The sequence below is a fragment of the Uranotaenia lowii genome, chromosome 2 (genome assembly GCF_029784155.1).
Source record: "Uranotaenia lowii strain MFRU-FL chromosome 2, ASM2978415v1, whole genome shotgun sequence".
Classification (NCBI taxonomy): Eukaryota; Metazoa; Arthropoda; class Insecta; order Diptera; family Culicidae; genus Uranotaenia; species Uranotaenia lowii.
Window position 1 is genome coordinate 131,792,272 of NC_073692.1, and position 19,594 is coordinate 131,811,865.

General features: G+C 41.8%; 1 protein-coding gene across 5 annotated transcripts in view; it reads left to right on the forward strand.

Moving 5' to 3' along the window:
- Positions 1–19,594, forward strand: part of LOC129749959 (locomotion-related protein Hikaru genki-like) — a 114,658-nt gene that overhangs the window by 66,857 nt on the left and 28,207 nt on the right. For all 5 annotated transcript variants that reach the window (XM_055745112.1, XM_055745113.1, XM_055745110.1 and 2 more), the window contains exon 4: positions 11,503–12,303. In XM_055745112.1, the coding sequence (XP_055601087.1) occupies positions 11,503–12,303 (801 nt within the window). The remainder of the gene's footprint in view (positions 1–11,502; positions 12,304–19,594) is intronic.

Sequence of the window (19,594 nt, forward strand, 5' to 3'; positions counted from 1 at the left end):
AAAAAGTCGTTCAAAACAAGTGTGAAAGGATGTTTTACTTTTTCAAAGTAGGTAGAATAGAAGCGCCTGATTTCGCTATACTTTTTCATGGAGTAACCATGTTTACTTCAGACGATTGAATTATTTCGGTGTTTCGATTATAGTCATTTTACCATCTTTATGGCATTCGTTGCAGTCAGCGGACAGTCTTTGAAAAACTTATACTGTACAACTGTTTCGATATTTACTCTTGGGTTCCAACTCGCGGACATCAGCTGAGGAAGCAACTGACTTGCCAACTGAGCTATACCCAAGCCCTCGGTTTTCAAGTTTCAAATTCATTACTCAACAATGTTTAGGTTCGAATTTCAGCCTTACTAAACAAAAAATTATATTATTTTCAAAGTGCATCGATTAACCTAATTTAGCACAATTGATTGCTAAATTTTTCAAAAGTTATATTCCTAATTTTGCCCTTGGTAAAATGTTCAGCCTGACGTATGCTCGTTAATCGCAAATTTCAGTCGACAGGTTTTGACTATAATTGAGAACAACATTAGAAACAAATTTATTTAAAGATGTTCTTAATTTTAATTATAACATTTTTAGGTGTTTTCTTGAAAAAAACATAATTCAAACGTCCTTTTTACCATAATAATGTATTTTACAAATTGATAAATTTTTGATAGGATATTTTGTAATAATTAAAATGTCTTAGAATTATTATTATTTTGGACAGACAGTAAATGGATTAGTTTTGATTATTTGATCCTTGTTGCGTTACACAACCACATTTGAGATAAGTGAAACATAACTGTACGATCAATCAAACCATATGGTAAAATTAGGATCACCTGTAATATTAGGAACACTTTTCCGATTTTTAAAAAATATTTTTGTTTTAGGGTTATCTGTAACCTCGGCCCTTTCCTAACATTCCTAAAACTCAATCAAAAAGGTACGACTTAACAAAATCCGGATAAAAATAAACAGTTCATGGTTGACTGGAAATGTATAATTTTTTTAAGTAGAAACCAAAAAACTAATTGAATCGATACTTCATCGCCGATATAATAGTTTTTCAAATTTCTCGTTGATGATAAGTTTAACCCTATCCTGCCAACCGGACAACATCGACGGGAATCTAGCACATGATTCCATGAATTAATTAAATTTATAATTCCGCCATCAAAATGCACAACCAAACCTAACCGGCGGAATGTGTTCGAGCTCTCAAGCTCCATCAAGTTTCATTGAGAACTGAATTGTAACGAGGCTCTTCCCGGTGCGAGCACACAACCTAATTGGTTACAAGATGATTTATAGCATTTTATGCATAATAATCATTCCGGGTCCTGCTGCGATATGCTTCTATCAGACTGACGAGAGGTTGACCTAGATTTTGCACTTCACCGGAGAAAGACTCGACCACGGCACAATATGCAGATGCCAAAATTTCCACATGGTAGACTTATCATCAAATTAGATGCAATATCACAGCCCAACCAGCCGATGATGATGATGACGATGACGATGATGATGCACTGCTCAGGCTGCTGATGGCAGGCATCAAGAAATATCTTCCGGTGTGGAATCCTTCCAAGTGGCAATAATGAACAACGACGATAAGACATCATCGGAATGTTACGTTCGGGCAATGTGCAATGTGCATGCTGCAGCACATCCTAAATGTTGGTTTACCTCTAAGACAACAACAAAAATCTTGCAAATATGCTCTTAAGTGACAACCTCAATAGAGTCGAGTAGATAGGGCCAACAACAAACCGAACGAAGTAGAACAACAAAACAAGTTCCATTATATTCAGATGGGTTGTAAATCTAATTACTCCCATCAGTCTTCTATTTGTTACGGAAATGAGGAAAGCCAGCTCAGATGGGTAGGGATTATTAGAAGACATTGAGTGTTTTAGAGTGAGGTTATTTTTTCCAATTTTGGTGAGGATTTTCAGGGAAATTCGAAAGCTTTATGGCCTATACGACTTACATAAAGTCAAAAACAAAAAAAAGAATGTTGAAGTTTGATCAAGGTTTGCAAAAGCTGTTTAAAAATTTTGTTTTTAAATAATCTTATACCGCATACTCCTCACAAAAATTACGATGACAGCGCAGGAAGATTTGAAACTTGGAAACAGATGTGGAGTTTCGGGTTGGTTTCGAGAACCGGAATAGCAGAGCAAAAGGTTTTTTGCAGTCCAAAGCTACTACCAAGCTTGAATCCCGTCACGACCACCTCGGATGGTTTCTCCGCTTCTTCTTGCTGCAGAATTGATCGTTGCTGAGTACGTGAGACCTTTTAAGCCCCACCACACGTATGAGTCCATATTAGGGTTATATCCGTGCCCTAAGATCACGTTGTTTTTGAATTGTGGTGTCATACGAGGCCCAAGCCCTTCCTTCAGGTTGGCAAGTTTGGTTGACTATCTCTCACTTTCCGTTCATCGTCTTTCCTTAATCGTATTAGATCGCACATGATTTGTGAGATAGCATGTTCTGCCGATTCCTCCGTATTTACGTATGGGGAAGCACCCATGACCCGAAAAGAACTGCGTCAGATAGAAGTTGACCTCTCCATACTTCTGATTTAACCAGTCTGAAAGTCGCCGGATTAGCCTTTACGCATTCCTCTAACAGCTCTTGCTTCGTAACACTCCTTATCCTCTGTCATCCTACTCGGGATGACAAAAACTGCATCTGCTGATATGGTCCTGTAGGCACAGGAAACTCGCATGGCTATCAGCCGATGTGTGCTTCTTTATTTGCGCTCTACCTCTGTGGCGAAGCTCTAAGCCGCTCTTCCGCATCGTAGTTTCGACAGTGCTACTCTCGCAAGGAGACATCTCTTGCTACTTGGACCATGGCAGTTCTGCATAATCAAGGCCAATAAATCGATGACTTTCGATGCTCTCTCACAACAATATTTGACATGCACACCAAAACTTAAGCGATTAACGACCATTACTCCAAGGTATTTCAGCTGCTGTTTCGAAGATGTCGTGTGTTCCCCAACTGAAATCTCCATGTGCGGCACAACTCTTATTGATAACGAGCAGAACTTCGGTTTTGGTGGGCTATCTAAAGCTTAACTCCCTCCATGCAGAGGCCAACTCTTTCCACGGACACCGTTGCAAGGTCTTCTACTCTATCTCCTCAAATGTTTCCCAGATCATGAGCACGATGTCTTTTGAAAATCCGACTATCTGCGCGCCTTCTTGTAGTTTTAGCGTTCACACCATGTAATACATGGCATTCCAAAGCACAGGTCCAAATATGGACCCTTGTGGAACACCCGCTGTTAGAGCAGTACATCGTTTCGGTTTCGAACGTAAGGTTCGATTTTCGAAGAAGCTTCCTATTATCCTGCAGAGGGTATTGGGAACATACATCCTGTAAAGCGCTTTGGCGATAGCTTCCTGTGGAAACCTCTTAATGCCAAGCTGATATTTAGCTGACTGCTGACCGGGTAGCCCCAAATAAAGTCTGTTGTAATAGTGATGCATAACCACGACTAGCGAGTTAGAGGGAAGGGCTCTCATATATGCACAGTGCATTTTAGTAGTGTTCAGTATAACCCACACACTTCCCAGCTGACATTGTTGAAGGTATTCTCAACGTCGATCGTCACAATGGCGCAGTGACGAACACCTGTCACCTGGCTTTTTTTTATATGCGCGCTTCGCGTACTCTGTCACCATTCGGATGACGTCCACCGTAGATCTCCCTTTTCGAAAACCGAACTGTCTGTCCAACAGTCCACTTTCGCCTTCTGTGTAGATAATAAGTCTGTTTAATATTGTCCTATCCAGTAGGTTACCCAGGGTGTTCAGCAGACATATGGGTCTGTACGATTATGGACGCCCTGGGGGTTTCCCAGGCACCCACTTCGCCGTTTTCTACAGATTGGGGAAAGATCTCTCGTCAAGACACTTTTGTAGCACCACTTTGAAAGTATCCGGAATCGTCTATATTGCCTTCTTTAGCACTGCATCTGGGATTTCGTCCAGACCACGGGCTTTATAGACCACAAGTTTTTTAACGACAGCCAAAAGTTCTCGTTCGTTACTGGCTCGATGTCGTGGTCTCCCGCGTCGTACGGGGTTAGTGGTCACTGCGTCGGGCCATGCTGCGGGTGTAACAATCTCTTCCCATTTTTCCGGACACTTTTCGGTCGGCGACCTTGGGCCACTGAATCTCGCCAGTGTAACTCTTTAGGCTTGACCCCATGGGTTATCATCTACGCTCTGGCATAACGCTCTGTAACAATTTGCGATGCTTGTTTTTATGAGGCGAGCTATTGTTCGCTTGAGTGTCACACTGGCTGCTCGATAAACAGCACCTCTCGTTTCTCTATCGGCTTCGTTTCTCGCCCGTTGAGCTCGTCGTCTGCTTTTTAGGCAGTTATTACGAAGCTCAGAAATTTCTGAAGTCACGAGTAAGATGGTCGTCGTCATCACTTGGGTGTTTTCCTACTGGGCATGGTCATGTCACACACCGCTACCATCATTTCCGTAAGCTGTTCAGCATTATTGCCCTGCGATGCTTCCTACATGTTTAAAGCTTCGGTGCACACTCAGTTAGTTTTTAATGATGGTCTCGCAACGGTGTGTTTTGTCTGGTATTTCATGCTTGCGATAGGTGCTGATAGATCCAGTGTTACACAGCTCAACTTCCAGTCTCGCTAAGGACTCTAGTAGACCGTGGCCCCTAGGGTTGTTGCATCTACAACCCCAGTTAACCGCCCAAGCGTTGAAGTCTGTTCACTACAGGAACTCTTCCTATCATTTCGTGAGTGAGTTGACCTCCACGATCGTCCATCTTGGTGGAACGCAACAGCTGCAGAAAAAGATGCTGTTAATTGTGCAATCCTGAATCCGTCCGTGTTCTGGATAGGAAAATGCCCCATGGCGCAGACAGCAGCTTAGCCAGACCTGTCCGCTGTCCAATTATCGCTTCCAGACGGAATTCTGTATGATTCTTTTCGCCTACCGTTTGGTCCTGCAGAAGCTGTGCTACCTCGCTATGGGTAAGATTTAGCTGGATTATTTCCAGTTTACTAGCTTACCTTTGCCAGGCAGTCCGAACCATCAGTTTCGTGGACATTGCCATTCGTCTGCTTGCATTTCGGCTGATTTTTACATTCTCGAGCCCCTCTTCACCGCATATTCGACAGCTTTGTAACAGTTCAGGTCTGTTGCAGTTTCGAGATAGTTGACCACAGTCCCGGGAATTGAAGCATCTGTTTCGGTATCCTGATCGCGGTTCTAAAATGCCCCACTGACCACCATACTCGCACAATCCCTACCGTCAGTAGCGTATTAGCCGCTGTTGTTGACAGACGAATCGTTGCAATCTGCATTCCACCGTACGTCTTTCTAAGCCTTATGGCTTTTGGTTCGCAGCTCATGCCGTTTATGTTGGAGAGTGCTTTCTCGAGCACCTCCGCAGTGATGAACTCATCCAGGTCCTTCCATTCTACAGCTGTAATTTGCGATAGCGCTCGGGCGGTCGCTTCCTCGCCCAGGGTATTTTTAACCAGCTCCTTGAAGTCGGCGCTCTTTACAGCCGGATCCTTCTTTAGCTCGAAGAGCCATTCGCCTTATTGGGTTCGTCTTATATTGGTGACGCTTTCGCCAAGAGCAGATAGTTTAGGCTCCGAGCGTAGCTTCCGGAACAAATCTGCATACGTCCACAGTGGACCAGGAACCACACTTTTGTGGTCAAAATTGACTACAGGCCAGAGGCTTCGTTGTAGCTCATCAGTGTCTTCGACAAAGTTACTCGACTATATTTGCGCTATCTATTGATGGATTTGAATTAGTTCTATTTTTCTCCGCAAGGTGGCGCCAAAATCTAACTTTTTACAGAAGCAAGCTACAGGCATGATGACTTCTACAAAGTTGTTCATTATACTTTTCACATCCACTTTGTAGAACATTGTTAAGCTCTATGTTGTGTACTTACCTTGCAAAAATAATAATTTAAGGAAACCTCGCAAAAAATGGTTTTTTTCACATATTTTTGTTTTTGAGATATTCTAGTGGAAAACATATTCGTTTCGTAGTTTTTTTCAGTCAGAATCCCAAAAAATAGGGTAAAATTATACATTTTTCAAATTGCAAGACCTTGCTTGCGAGCAGTTTGGCGTACCTCATTTTTCGAGAAGTGACAGTTGTGATTATGATATAAATGCATGTAGAAAATTTCGGTGGGTTCTCGTGGGTTCCTTGCAAAATGATTAAATAAAGTTGGTTAATTTTCAATACAAATTCACATATTTTAAGACCTTTTTCAAAGAAAACATCCGCATTTCTCGTAGAAAATTCAAATTTTCGTCGTTTTATTATTGCTTTGGTCAATTGCGATGCTTAATTAAGCGATTAAGCAAATTTGATAAAAAAATTTTAAAAAAAAATAAAAATTATTGAAAACTGTTTTTTTAATAATTTAAAAAAAATATTTTTACAAATTTTTATTAAAAGTGCAAAAAAAGTGCGAATTATTTATTCAATCATCATGCAATAGATTTATCCAATAACTGAACGACGAAAAAACAACTTATCTACGAGAAATGCGGATGTTTTCTTTGAAAAAGGTCTTAAAATATGTGAATTTGCATTGACAATTAACCAACTTTATTTAATCATTTGGCAAGGAACCCACGAGAACCCACCGAAATTTTCTACATGCATTTATATCATAATCACAACTGTCACTTCTCGAAAAATGAGGTACGCCAAACTGCTCGCAAGCAAGTTATTGCAATTTGAAAAATGTATAATTTTACCCTATTTTTTGGGATTTTGACAGAAAAAATCTACGAAACGAATATGTTTTCCACTAGAATATCTCATTTGAGTCCATTCCAATCAAATACTGTGGAAATTTGAGGTATTGTATAGCTAAAAACAAAAATATGTGAAAAAAACCATTTTTTGAAAGGTTTCCTTAAATTATTATTTTTGCAAGGTAAGTACACAACATAGAGCTTAACAATGTTCTACAAAGTGGATGTGAAAAGTATAATGAACAACTTTGTAGAAGTCATCATGCCTGTAGCTTGCTTCTGTAAAAAGTTAGATTTTGGCGCCACCTTGCGGAGAAAAATAGAACTAATTCAAATCCATCAATAGATAGCGCAAATATAGTTGAGTAACTTTGTCGAAGACACCGATGAGCTACAACGAAGCCTCTGGCCTGTAGTCAATTTTGACCGCAAAAGTGTGGTTCCTGGCCCACTGTTCGTACTTTGTTTTGGTTCCACGATAAGGGCATCACCCTTAGACATCACCCGTTGAGGTTTAGGTTTTGGGGGTCGTACAGGCTTCGCGACGACTTTTTTTTGCGTTCTCTTTTCTTCTTAGAACCATCCCCCAGCCTCCAGCGGAGCTTTCTCTTCGGCTTTGACTCCTTTGAAGGCCTGTTTTTATCTGGGATTTTAAACTTGTTTACTTATTTATCCCTTTCCTTCGAAGGTCTTTGAGAAGCAATCAATTCTACTTCCTCCAGGTCCTTCTCCGCAGCCTCGACTTTCGTACCAGCTCCGTTCGTTCATTGACGGCATTCTTTAGAAGCACCATCAATTTTGCACCCAGGTCTTGATGTGCGTGTGCAGTGCACGTGATTGGTGCTTCACACAAACTCCTTCATCTTTTCGACCATGTCAGCTGGCTCTAAAAGGCCACACTTTTTGACGCCCCCCACCTCATTGCACCTTTTCCTACAACTGGGACCTGCTCCTCCTGCTGGAAACTATTGAGATTTTCAGGGGATGCGACCGGGCATCTTCCCGCTTCCTTGGCAACCTCCCAGCCAATCTTCTATTCTAAATCCTTCACGACTTTTCTTAGTAGAAGATATTGTATTTGCAGCAGGGCAAAAGCAGCAGGAAGACAATCCGTATCCGGAGTAAAGTAAAACGCACGAGTAAACTACTTATTAACTTTTAATTTTACTCTACGATAGAAACGCGTACTTTACACACTGACCATACTGACTGGACACTCGATTTCGTTTTCTGGATAATTTTTCCAGAAAAAAAAACAAAAAAAAATCATTTTTCCAACAGTACGCAATGTCGATTCCAGAGTGCGCATCGATCGATTTGAAGAAATGCTATCCCAGTTAGGAAATGCCACCCAACTTTAAAAATAAAACACGCAATTTCTACGATAAAATCGGGCTAAACAGGACCATTTTTCCTACAGGGCATTTTTTGTCAAATTTTTCAGGTTCGCCACCTGCCGTCGGTATTGCGAACCTGCAAAAGCTGACAACAAAAAATTAGACAGAAAATGATTGAACTTTTGTTCTAAGAGTCAAGTCAGTGTGGTCAGTGCTTTACATATGGTGGCTGATGTAAGGAATGAATTTATTACGCAATACACCCAAAATAATCCGCACGTCGTGGCTACGTGAAACACACATAATTTTTATCCAATTGATTTTCACGTAGTTTCGACCAATATAACAGATGAACGCACCTCAATAAGAATACGTGCTTTATGAAATTCAGCTACAACTTTCGTGAATTTCAAGTGACTTTGATACGATGTAAAGATGAAGAACGCATAAAATGATTTTAGTTTGGAAATGAAATAGTTGTTGATTTAGTTAATGGCTTTTTTCTTCTCTCTGTTGATTGTAATAAAAAAAATAAAAATTTTATTCAACTTAATTTATTTCACTTCTTCCAAACAAAACTCAACCACTATCTTTGCACTTCTTTTTACTGCACTTGTTAGGTGATAAAATAATATTCGATTTCCGCTATAGCTCTTGCGGCCCAGCTCACTTTGGCTTCCAAAATCCTGAAAAAGAAAATGACTTAATTATTTCAATAATAGTAAAACATTTTTAAATGATAAATATCTCACCATTTACAATGCGTGCGCTATACCCTCTAGTATTCGTTCCAGCACACACTTTCTTCTTTCTCGATGTGCCAGAACTTCTTATATCGTACCACTTTTCGAGCTGAGGAAGAATATTTTCTTTCAGTTGGAATCAAATTTTTATTGCTTTGACTTACCATTTTCTGTCGATCTACAAGGGCGTGAAAATTTTAGCATCAGTACTGTTGATAAGGTTCCGAAAAAACCACAAAATTACCGAAAAATCACGAAATTACGGAAAAACGTTCAACCCAATGTTTACAACTCAAACAAAGCTCAACAAGCTGATTGATGGCAGCTCTTTTTCTTATAAGAATTTACAACCAAACGTTTGAGAAAATTCCTCAATTGATTTCAAAAGCCAGTCCCTTAGACTTTACGTGAAATTCATGAGGAAAAAAAATAGTTACTCCAGATTCACGTAGAATCGATGGGATGCATCAAAAGCTCAGTTTACGTTAAAAATACCGTGGAATTAATTTTCAAATTATTTTGGGTGTAGATATTCACCGCGTGCTCGGCTGACAGCATACAGTGTTGCCAGAATAACTGCCAGGATATGACAGAGGAGACCTAAGGAGTCCTCTCTTCGCAAAGACCTCTACCTGTGACTTTCTATCCTCTCCTCCTCCGTCCAAGCAAACGTCAGTTGTCTGCCTTCTGTTTTTTGTGTTGTTGTTTAAATTCATGTTTAGTACCACAAGTAGCCAGAGAAATATTCCGTCCACTGCGCCAGTGCCTTCCTCAAGTGTAGCAGGGACTTCAATACGTTGGGAGGCGTCCCGGTTCCCCACAGGCTACCATTATTGACTGACACATTTAAGAACCCGCCAGCCTTCCACCTCACAAGCACGGTCTAATGCATGGGTTCGTTTGCGCACTTCCATGAACAGCACGCCTTGGGCCCTGGGTTGTTGTTTCCAAAAAAAAAATCATGAAGGAACTATCATCATATTTGTAAACATCCTCAATCGACATAACTGTGTGGAGAATGCCAAAGATTCTATTAGCAGATCCTCAGTTCAACCTTCCAGCTACCATCGACACGATTTCCGGTGAAGATTGTTATCAAGCATTTTTAGGAGTTTTCTAGATTTCCAAAGGTTTTAAATGGGGTTTTAAGAGATGCTCCTCTAGTGCTAAGGAATGTGATATTTGAGCTGCACTACTTCATCAAATTGCTTAATTTCTTCATTAACATTCACGAACTTGACGAAAAATGACGAAACATAGATTCTAGGCTGAATTTGTATCCAAAACACAGGCTTCTTATTTAAAAATACTAAAGTGTTTAGATAGTCAAACACTATTTCTCCAAATTCAAGTCTAGGTGGTAGCACTATCTTGCTATTGAACCAAATTGAGGCCCACTTTCGAATATCCGGGATTAATTAAGGTGTGCTGGATGATTCAAAAAATCGAAAAATTAGAATTGCATCAAGGTCACTAAAAATGAACAGTAATTAGAATAATGTTGTAGGCCGAAGAAGCTCGATGGACAAGGCGGCTGGCAGTATTATTAGTATGATTTGCAATTGAATCGGAAATTGAGATGAGTAGGAACTTTGGCGGTTGTATAAATATTCTTGTACTGGTGATTTCTTGCAAATCCGGAAAAGCTTTCTGCAGTATGAACTCCAACAAAACTGTGTTGAAAAACTACTTTGAAATGATGAATATGTGCCTAAATAAACCTAAAAAACCAACTCATTTTTCTGGTACAAAATGAATCCAGAATGTTTGTTTCATCAGTTCACGTTATGTTAATGAAAAAGGTAAAGTTTGGTAAAGAATAACAGCACAAATATTAAATTCCTTAATATAGAGAAGCATATCTTAAAAGAACCCTTTAAAACCTTTGGAATGCTGGAAAACGTCTAAAAATGCAGGGATCTATTCAAATAGTTTGTAGAAGCATGATTATTAACATTTACACAGTAAATATTACGAAATAATCTTGATTTTTGTAAAAAAAAACATAAATGATACTATTCTTATTCTTATTTCGCACTTGTTTTCATATTTTTGGTCCTCAGCGCCAATTGCTTCATAAAAAGTAAACTTACGATTGACTTATCCGTTGCACAATTTCAAACCCGGTTGTTGAAGAAAATTTTGGTGATTTTCAATCATCAATATTTTAATAAGCAAAACACATAGTGGTACTATTCTTGTTCCGCTCACTGTACAATATACCAAAAAATTGATTTGCAAACGTTGTGACGTGGAGTGACGTCACGCTGGAATGGGTCATATATGTACATATTTAATTGACTGAATCTTGAAGATGACCGGTTAGTTTTATGTAGCGTTTTTTTTTCCATGATGAAAAGCTTACGTAAAACATCCTTTATAACGCGCTCGTAGAAGCTGATAAAATGTTGATTTTTAAAACCACGAATTCTTTAACTATTCTATTCTATTCTATATTTTTTGTTTATAGAGGATTTTAAAAAAAACTTGGTCATTCGTCCTCTAAATTCTTTAACAATTTAAGTTGAACGAAGAGCATTATTTGGTTCATTAGTTAGTTCTTTCATTATCGAAAATCTTCTATCAATAAAATAATCAAAGTACTTTAGAAGATTAAATGTAATTATTATTCTCCTTCCAGAAACAACGACCGGCTGTCCGCCGCCGGAATTCAAAATTTCTCGGCCCCGAAAAAACATGCCATCGACGGAGGCGCCCTTCGTGACGTTCGAGACGACCCAGGTTTATCTGCCTCAGGATTTTACCACGGCCGATTTGGAACTGGTCGATGGGGGCAGGGCAGCGCACGTTGCCGGCAGCTCTGGAGGAGCACTTGACGCCCACCAGCATCAGAGTGCCGCCCTGCACGAGGAACAACACGATACTCCCTTCTGGTGGGAGATGGGGATCCAGAATGCCGAAGCCAGGGAATCACTGGCCGCAGCATCCTTCTCGTCCTTGGGCCACCAAAGCAAGAGCCGTGCCAGACGGAGTGTCTCGTTCTCATCTCGGCCGGGTGGCCGAGTTCGCTTCCGACGATCCTCAAACGCCATCGGGGGACATTATCTAGGACAGCAGGATAATTCCCTGTTGCATCAGGAGCTGACACCGGTCATAGTGATTAATAACATCTTCAACGAGAATGACAGTGACCACAGCGTGTTTGATAATGTCTTCTTGAATAGCAATCAAATGGAACTGGACGACGATGATGCCGAGAAGAATCGCTACGTGGATAAGAACGAAATCGGGGAAACGGTTGGACAGGGAGAAGATCTGCCGGTGGATGGGACGGAAGAACTGATGGGTGCTGCTGCTGCCGGGGCCAGTAGGTCTCGGGTCAAACGGAAGTCGGGCAAGACGACGGGAGCTCTAAGCAGGGCCAAGGGTAGCGGCGGAAGTGACAGCGGAAGCAAAAGCATCACCCGGCACAACAAACAAGGTGAGCACATTGCCGGAGCTTGCTGGTTGAGCAATTAGTTTAAAGTTTGTGGTTTCCATGGGATTTACTTATTTATGCTAGGTCCCGAGAGTTGACGTGTGTGTTTTTGAAAGTTTGTTAGCAGAGAACGGTCGGCTTAAAATCAGATTCCGAGATTAAAGGCGACAAACAATTGGCTGCTTGTGGCATGTGAGGAAAACAAAAAACGTGTTGAAGTTCGTGGTTGTTCTTTTCAAGTTTCAAAATATTCACTTCGATTAAATTCATCAAATTCGGTCTTCAAAGAACAACTGCCCAAAAATTTAATATAATAGGGACTGATTTTATGCAAAACGTTGATTCCTTTCGCTAGTGTAAGAAGAACCGTGAGTAGAAGTGGCGTCGGAACATGTTTGTTTTACAGGTTGTTAAACAAAATATGCCCATTTTAAAATAATGAAACATTGCAGAACACACCATCAACCTATTTTGACATTTAAACTTTCAAAAAGTCCATGACCACGTTTTCCGAGCTTTAAACCACTGAGCGTTGTACTAAGGCGGACATTGCGGGTTCAAGTCCTGTCGGAGACCCATTGTATCTTTTTCGAGAAGTTTATGAAATTTACGGCTTATGTTCTTCCTTTTCTTTGATCCTGATGTTTCTCTAAAATTATCCATCATCTTGAAAATTTGATAATTTTCAGGTACAAATTGTACCAAAAAAGAATCATAAGGTTTAGTTTGAAGTAGAGCAACACCTCCCTGTGTAACTGGTCTGCTCGGAACCTTGAACAGATCTGGTTGCTTCACCAATTTGACCGTAAGTAGCGGCAAGACCAAAGCAATCGACCATGTGCATGCTTGGTTCAAAACCCCGAGCCGATGGATGGTGATAGAGAAACTAGAGACATCAATAGGAGACTAGGACACATGCGAGCAGTATGGCCAGATCGGAGGATTTCCCCGTAGATCGACGGATTTCTCCGTAGATCTAAGGATTTTGAGCACTGTTACGGATTTAGGAATCGATTTTCTACAGATAATTGAAAAAATTGCAGGGATTCAACGGACAAACGAAAATTGAAACCGACGAAAAAAAAAGGTTTCCTTTCGCCAAAATCAGTTCATTTTTCGTTTTTCATCGAATGTACGGATTTGGGCGGTTTGCAATCTGGCAACGCTGCATCCATGAAGTGTATCGATGGAAGGTCCGGCAGTTGATCGATGGAGCTCGACTTGTACGCTTGCGTCGGACGATTCCATCACGTTCACCGTTATCTAATTGGCTAACGTGCCGTTGTACTGGAGCAAAGATTGGGGGTTCAAGTCCTGACGGTGAGCCTTTGTATCTTTTTGAGAAATTTAAGATAAAGGGTGTCCACGATGAAATTTCCACACACAAAATTGATTCCCAAATTTCTAGTTTTCATCCAACTGCCATCAAATTTTCAGGAATTAAAAAATAACTATTGAACTTTATTTTACCATTTTACTCGTATTTTATTTACAGTTCATACGCAAATGCTCAGACCTTGGCCTTAACTCTGGCTGTAAGGTTCTGCACAACCTGTGAATCAACCGTTTTTTACATGTAAACCGATACTTTCTTTAGTTCCTCGACTGTCTTCACTTCCTGAGGTCATTCAAAAAGGTGCTGCTTCATAATCGCCCAGTATTTCTCGATGAGGCGGAGCTCCGGAGTGTTGGGAGGGTTGAACATTTTCGGCACGAAATTGATCTTATTGTCCGCATACTATTTTAGCACGTCCTTGGAGTAGTGGAAAGAGGCCAAATCCGACCAGAAGATTGTTGGGACGTCGTGGGCCTTCAGGAGAGGAAGCATCCGCTTTTGGAGACAACTGTCCGTTGATCGTGTCCTGGGTCACAAAAGGTGCACTCCGCTTCCCGCACGTGCAGATGGCTTGCCAAACCAGGAATTTCTTCGCAAATCTAGACATCTTCTCAGTGCGGACGTGCTCCGAAACGGTGAACTTATCCTTGGCCGTGAGAAACAGGTTGCCTGGGATCTGTTTGAAGTCGGCCTTCACATATGTTTCGTCGTCCATGATGCAGTATTCAAATTTCGTCAGCATGTTGAGGTACAACTTCCTGGCACGGGTTTTGGCGGACTTGTTCTGCTCGCGGTCGCGATAAGGGGCCTTGTGTACCTTGAACGTTCGAAGCCCAGCCTTAGTTTTTGCCTTCTGGACAAAACTTTGGCTTAGTGCAGCTTCTTAGCCACATTCCGAACGGAGGCGTTCAGGTTTCGGTTGAAGGCCCCAAGTACGCGGTTGCGATTTATGGTGTTGTACGTAATACTTTTTCCTTTACTTCTGGGCTTTCGATCAGTGGTCAATCGTTCTACAAACCGCTTAATCCCTCGCGACACCGTGGAATTTGCGATTTCCAACGTTTAAGCGATGAAACGATTGTTGGACCCACTGTGTGGAGACAACATCGTGTAGAGAAATAGTTCTATATTTGACGCTCACTGTATATGTATCTTGAATAAATATGCTTCACTTGTAGTTTGACTTTCTGAAGAGAAACACGCGTTTCTAGTTCTGCTGCTGATCCGATTCCGAAACCCCTATTCCACTGTAGGACCTGCGAACAGGTTATGTGCCCAGGTTGCGGTCCCTGTTAAAGTGAGGACGGATCAGTTGCGTTTTTTCGGAAACCAGAAGTCATTTTGTGCGTCGGTTCGCATTGTTATTTTTTCGCGAAAGTCGTGTGTTAAAAACGGAAGTGTTTTTCGAGAACTTTTGGCGAAATGGAGTGGGCTCGTGTCGCAAGACTGAATAATTCGAATTACCCGTCGTGGTCGTTTTCGGTACAAGCTTTGCTTCGGCGAGACCAACTTTGGAAATTCATCGAACCGGGCGTAGCACCAGCTCCCATAACGGACGCTTGGCGGGAAGGTGACGAGAGAGCGTTGGCTACTCTGCAGTTGTTAGTGGAAGAGAGCCAGTTCAGTTTGATTCGCGAGAAAGAGACGGCGCGAGCAACATGGGAAGCGCTGAAGGAGCACCATACCAAAGCGACGTTTGGGCAGAAAGCTGCACTGCTAAAACAAATTACCAACCAAAGCTATAAAGTTGGTGATAATATGGAGAGTTTTCTCGCGAGCATCGAACGTCAGTATGCTCGTTTGGAGAGTTCGGGTCTGGAGTTGCCAGAACTTTTAAAAGTGATTTTGATTTTGCGCAATTTGTCGGAATCTTTCAACCCGCTGACAACAGCGTTGGAAGCGCGCAAGGATGATGAGTTGACCATGGAGCTGGTGAAGCTCAAACTCATCGATGAGGCCGAAAAGCAGATGCAATTGGGGGTGGATTAGCAAGCGCTGAAGGTGCGCTCCAATCAGCAGCGCCGATCGCTTGTGTGTTATTTTTGTGGTGCACCGGGGCACAAGAAGCAAAATTGCAAAGCCCACCTTGCAGAAAATAGAGGCGAAGAAAATAAGGCGAAGAAGAATCGGAAAGAAAGAGCGAAAACAGTGCGCGAAAGCGAACCAAGTGGTTCGATTACGTTTATGGTTCGTTGTGGAGATTACGGTGCGGGTGCGTGGCTCCTAGATTCAGGTGCAACGTCGCATGTTTCGAACAGTAAGAGCGCGTTCGTGAAGTTGGACACAAGTGTGCGTCCGGGAATAGCGTCAGCTGACGGAAAACCGCTCCGTGTAGAAGGCATCGGAGATTGCCGAATCGTGTGTTTAAACGAACTTGGGGAAAGTGTTCCTATCATCCTGACGGATGTTATTTTCGCTCCGGAGTTGGAAAGTAGCCTTATTTCTATCGGGAAACTTGCTAGTAAAGGGGTCCACAGAGATCCGGAAGTTCTCGGTGAAATACAGCGGAAGAATCTCGCTACCGGCAAAATTGTGCTGAGCCGAGACGTGCGTTTCATGGAGATCGACGGAGAGTGTGACGCTGAACCGGAGGCGGTGAAGAAGGAAACAGTGTTAGCCAAAAAGGCTGAAGAAATCCCGCAAAGCGGAACAGTGTTTAAAAAGAAAGTGGACATAAAAAGTGATGAAGAAAATGAACTATCAATGCCTATGATCAAACGTCCGATCGTTGAAGTGAACAATCAAAACGATAAAGTGAACATTGAAAATGAAAAAAGTGTTACTCGATCGGTCGTTTGCAATGAAAGTGATAACGATAGTGAAACATCACAGGAGTTCTTCGGATTTGACGAATCTTCGGAGTTTGTCGACATTGAGGAGGAGCCGATCGAAGTTCGACGATCCACTAGATCCAACATAGGTGTGCCACCGCAACGTTACCATGATTTGGTTGGATTAGTGGCAAATTCGACGGCGGAACCGAAGACTTACGGAGAAGCGATTGCCAGTCCCGACAGTAAGCAGTGGCGTGCAGCCATGGCTGAAGAAATGGCATCATTAGCAGAGAATGACACCTGGGTTCTGACGCAGTTACCCCCCGGCCGGAAAGCAATTGGTTCCCGCTGGGTATTCAAACGTAAGGAGGATGAAACTGGTCAGGTGGTGCGCTTCAAAGCGAGGCTTGTGGCGCAGGGTTATCTGCAGAAATACGGTTGCGATTACGACCAAGTATTTGCTCCGGTTGTAAAGCAAACCACATTTCGGGCGGCGCTGACTGTGGCAACGAAACGTCAGATGATGGCAAGACATGTGGACATTAAGACTGCTTATCTCCACGGCGAGCTGCAAGAAGAGATTTTCATGCGGCAGCCGCCGGGTTTCGAGAGTGGAGATCCCTCTGCTGTATGTCGTCTTAAGCGCAGTCTTTATGGCCTGAAACAGGCTGCGAGAGTTTGGAACCAGAAGATCGATAGCGTTTTGGCGGACGACGGGTTCCAAAGGTCGAAAGCGGATCCTTGCTTATACACGAAGCAATCCGAGGGTGCATGCATCTATGTACTTTTGTATGTCGATGACATGATCGTGCTATTCAACAACGAACAAGAATACCAGTCGCTGATGGGAGTCCTGAACAAGAATTTTAAGACAGCTGAACTTGGAGATCTTAAGTGTTTTCTCGGGATCCAGGTGCGACGTGTGGATAACAGGTATGTCCTTAACCAAAAATCCTATATTGAAAAGACCCTTGTTCGTTTCGGCATGGATGAAGCCAATACATCCAAAGTGCCGATGGCTAGTGGCTATATACAACAGCTGCAGGAGGAGGATGCCACACTGTTAGATCGTACGCAGTACCAAAGTTTGATTGGGGCACTGTTGTACATTGCCGTTAACACCCGACCTGATATTTCGATCGCCACATCCATATTGGGAAGACGTGTATCCGCACCAACGAAGGCCGACTGGATCGAGGCGAAAAAGATCCTTCGTTACTTGAAAGGTACTTTGAACTGTGAGCTGCATCTCGGTTCAGGAGGAGGCCTTAAACTGGAGTGTTTTGTCGACGCGGATTGGGCTGGCGAAGTGGCCGATCGCAAATCGAATACTGGCTACATGTTCAAACTGAACGGCGGTCTAATCGGCTGGTGTTGTCGTAAACAGTCATGCGTCGCACTTTCGAGTACCGAAGCCGAATATATCGCGCTTGCTGATTCCCTACAGGAGCTACAATGGCTACGTATGCTCATGACTGACCTCGGCGAACCATTACAATAGGTGGTATGAAAAAAACCTAGCAATAGCTTTTGCTAAACTAAATCGAGCAGTCGAGCAGTCGCTTAAAGCAATTGCTTCGGTTGATATGAATAAAGTTTTTTTTGACAGCTGTTTTCTCTGTCAGGAGCTTTTACTTTTAGAACAAGCTAATTTGGTATGAATAAAGCCCAAATCTGAAGTAATCGCTCGACAAATCTCCTAGCCATTGCTTTATTTTCTAAGCATGCTCGGTAGCAGACTTTTCCAATAAAAAATTCTTTAGCAATGTCATGAATTTATTAAATTAGCAATATTACACTTCAATACAATTCAAAAAGGCATTCTCAACATGAATAAAGAAAAGTCGGAGTGATAATCCAGATTTTTTTTTTCATATTCCTGTTGTTGTATGAAATGATTCGTCTAAGATGAAACTAAACAAATCAATCAGTAAATATTCTAAATTAAAAATTCCGGCTATAGTGGAAGAAGTCCCAATCGGCTTGAAATTGGAAGAAAATTGTAATAATTTAAAACATAATTCAGACTTCCATATTTATATGATTTTTTTATAATTCTAAGATTTAAAAAAAAATTAAATTAAGATGCGCGCCTATTGCCTATTTTTTATACATCGGATTATCCCGATCCGAATACGTGTGGGAGAGCTATGATAAATGTTAAAGTTAGGCCATTTGTTGTTTGACTATATTCGAATATGTATTCATTTTTCTTTAAACATCAACATACGAGCACGCAATAACCAAAAACTTTCCGGTCGTTCTTACACCCACCATCCGCACCGTCGACTTCATGGCTATTTTAGCCGGACTTTTAAATTTTCTGATCGTCTTCTTTCATTTAACTTTAGAAAACTTCAGATTCTGCTGGTTGGATAGCTCTATTTTTCGAAGCAAAAGCTATGTTCTAAGACTTTAGTACACATCCGCTAAGCAAATGTTTATTCATACCAAACTAAGCAAATGCTTTGGGCTTTTGCTTTGCTTGATTTCGAGCTAAGTAAAAGCTGCCGAAGCAATTGCTAAACCTTATTCATACCACTAAATTGCCCGTGGTAGTGAACGAAGACAATCAAAGCTGTATAGCTTTGACAGCAACTGAAAGGACGAGCCGGAAGTCGAAGCATATCGACACCAAGTTCTGCTTCGTGAAGGACCTGGTGACCAGCGGAGTGGTTAGAATTCAATATTGCCCAACTGACTAAATGGAGGCCGACTTGCTAACCAAACCACTCGGCGCAGTGAAACTTCGACAGCTTCGAACAGCCATCGGGGTCAAGGAGGTGAAGTAACCCGATGTTGAGGAGGAGCGTTGGACCCACTGTGTGGAGACAACATCGTGTAGAGAAATAGTTCTATATTTGACGCTCACTGTATATGTATCTTGAATAAATATGCTTCACTTGTAGTTTGACTTTCTGAAGAGAAACACGCGTTTCTAGTTCTGCTGCTGATCCGATTCCGAAACCCCTATTCCACTGTAGGACCTGCGAACAACGATGCGCGAGATTCTTCTTTCGACTCCATTTCCACGAGCTTAGATCACAGGACTTTAAATGTAAACAATGCACTATGCATAAATGTAAATAATGCACTATGAACTAAATCCACTCAAATTTTCATTAAATTCTTCCGAACGGTTAAAAAGTTAGAGCAATTTCATAGTGTAGCAATTTCATCGTGG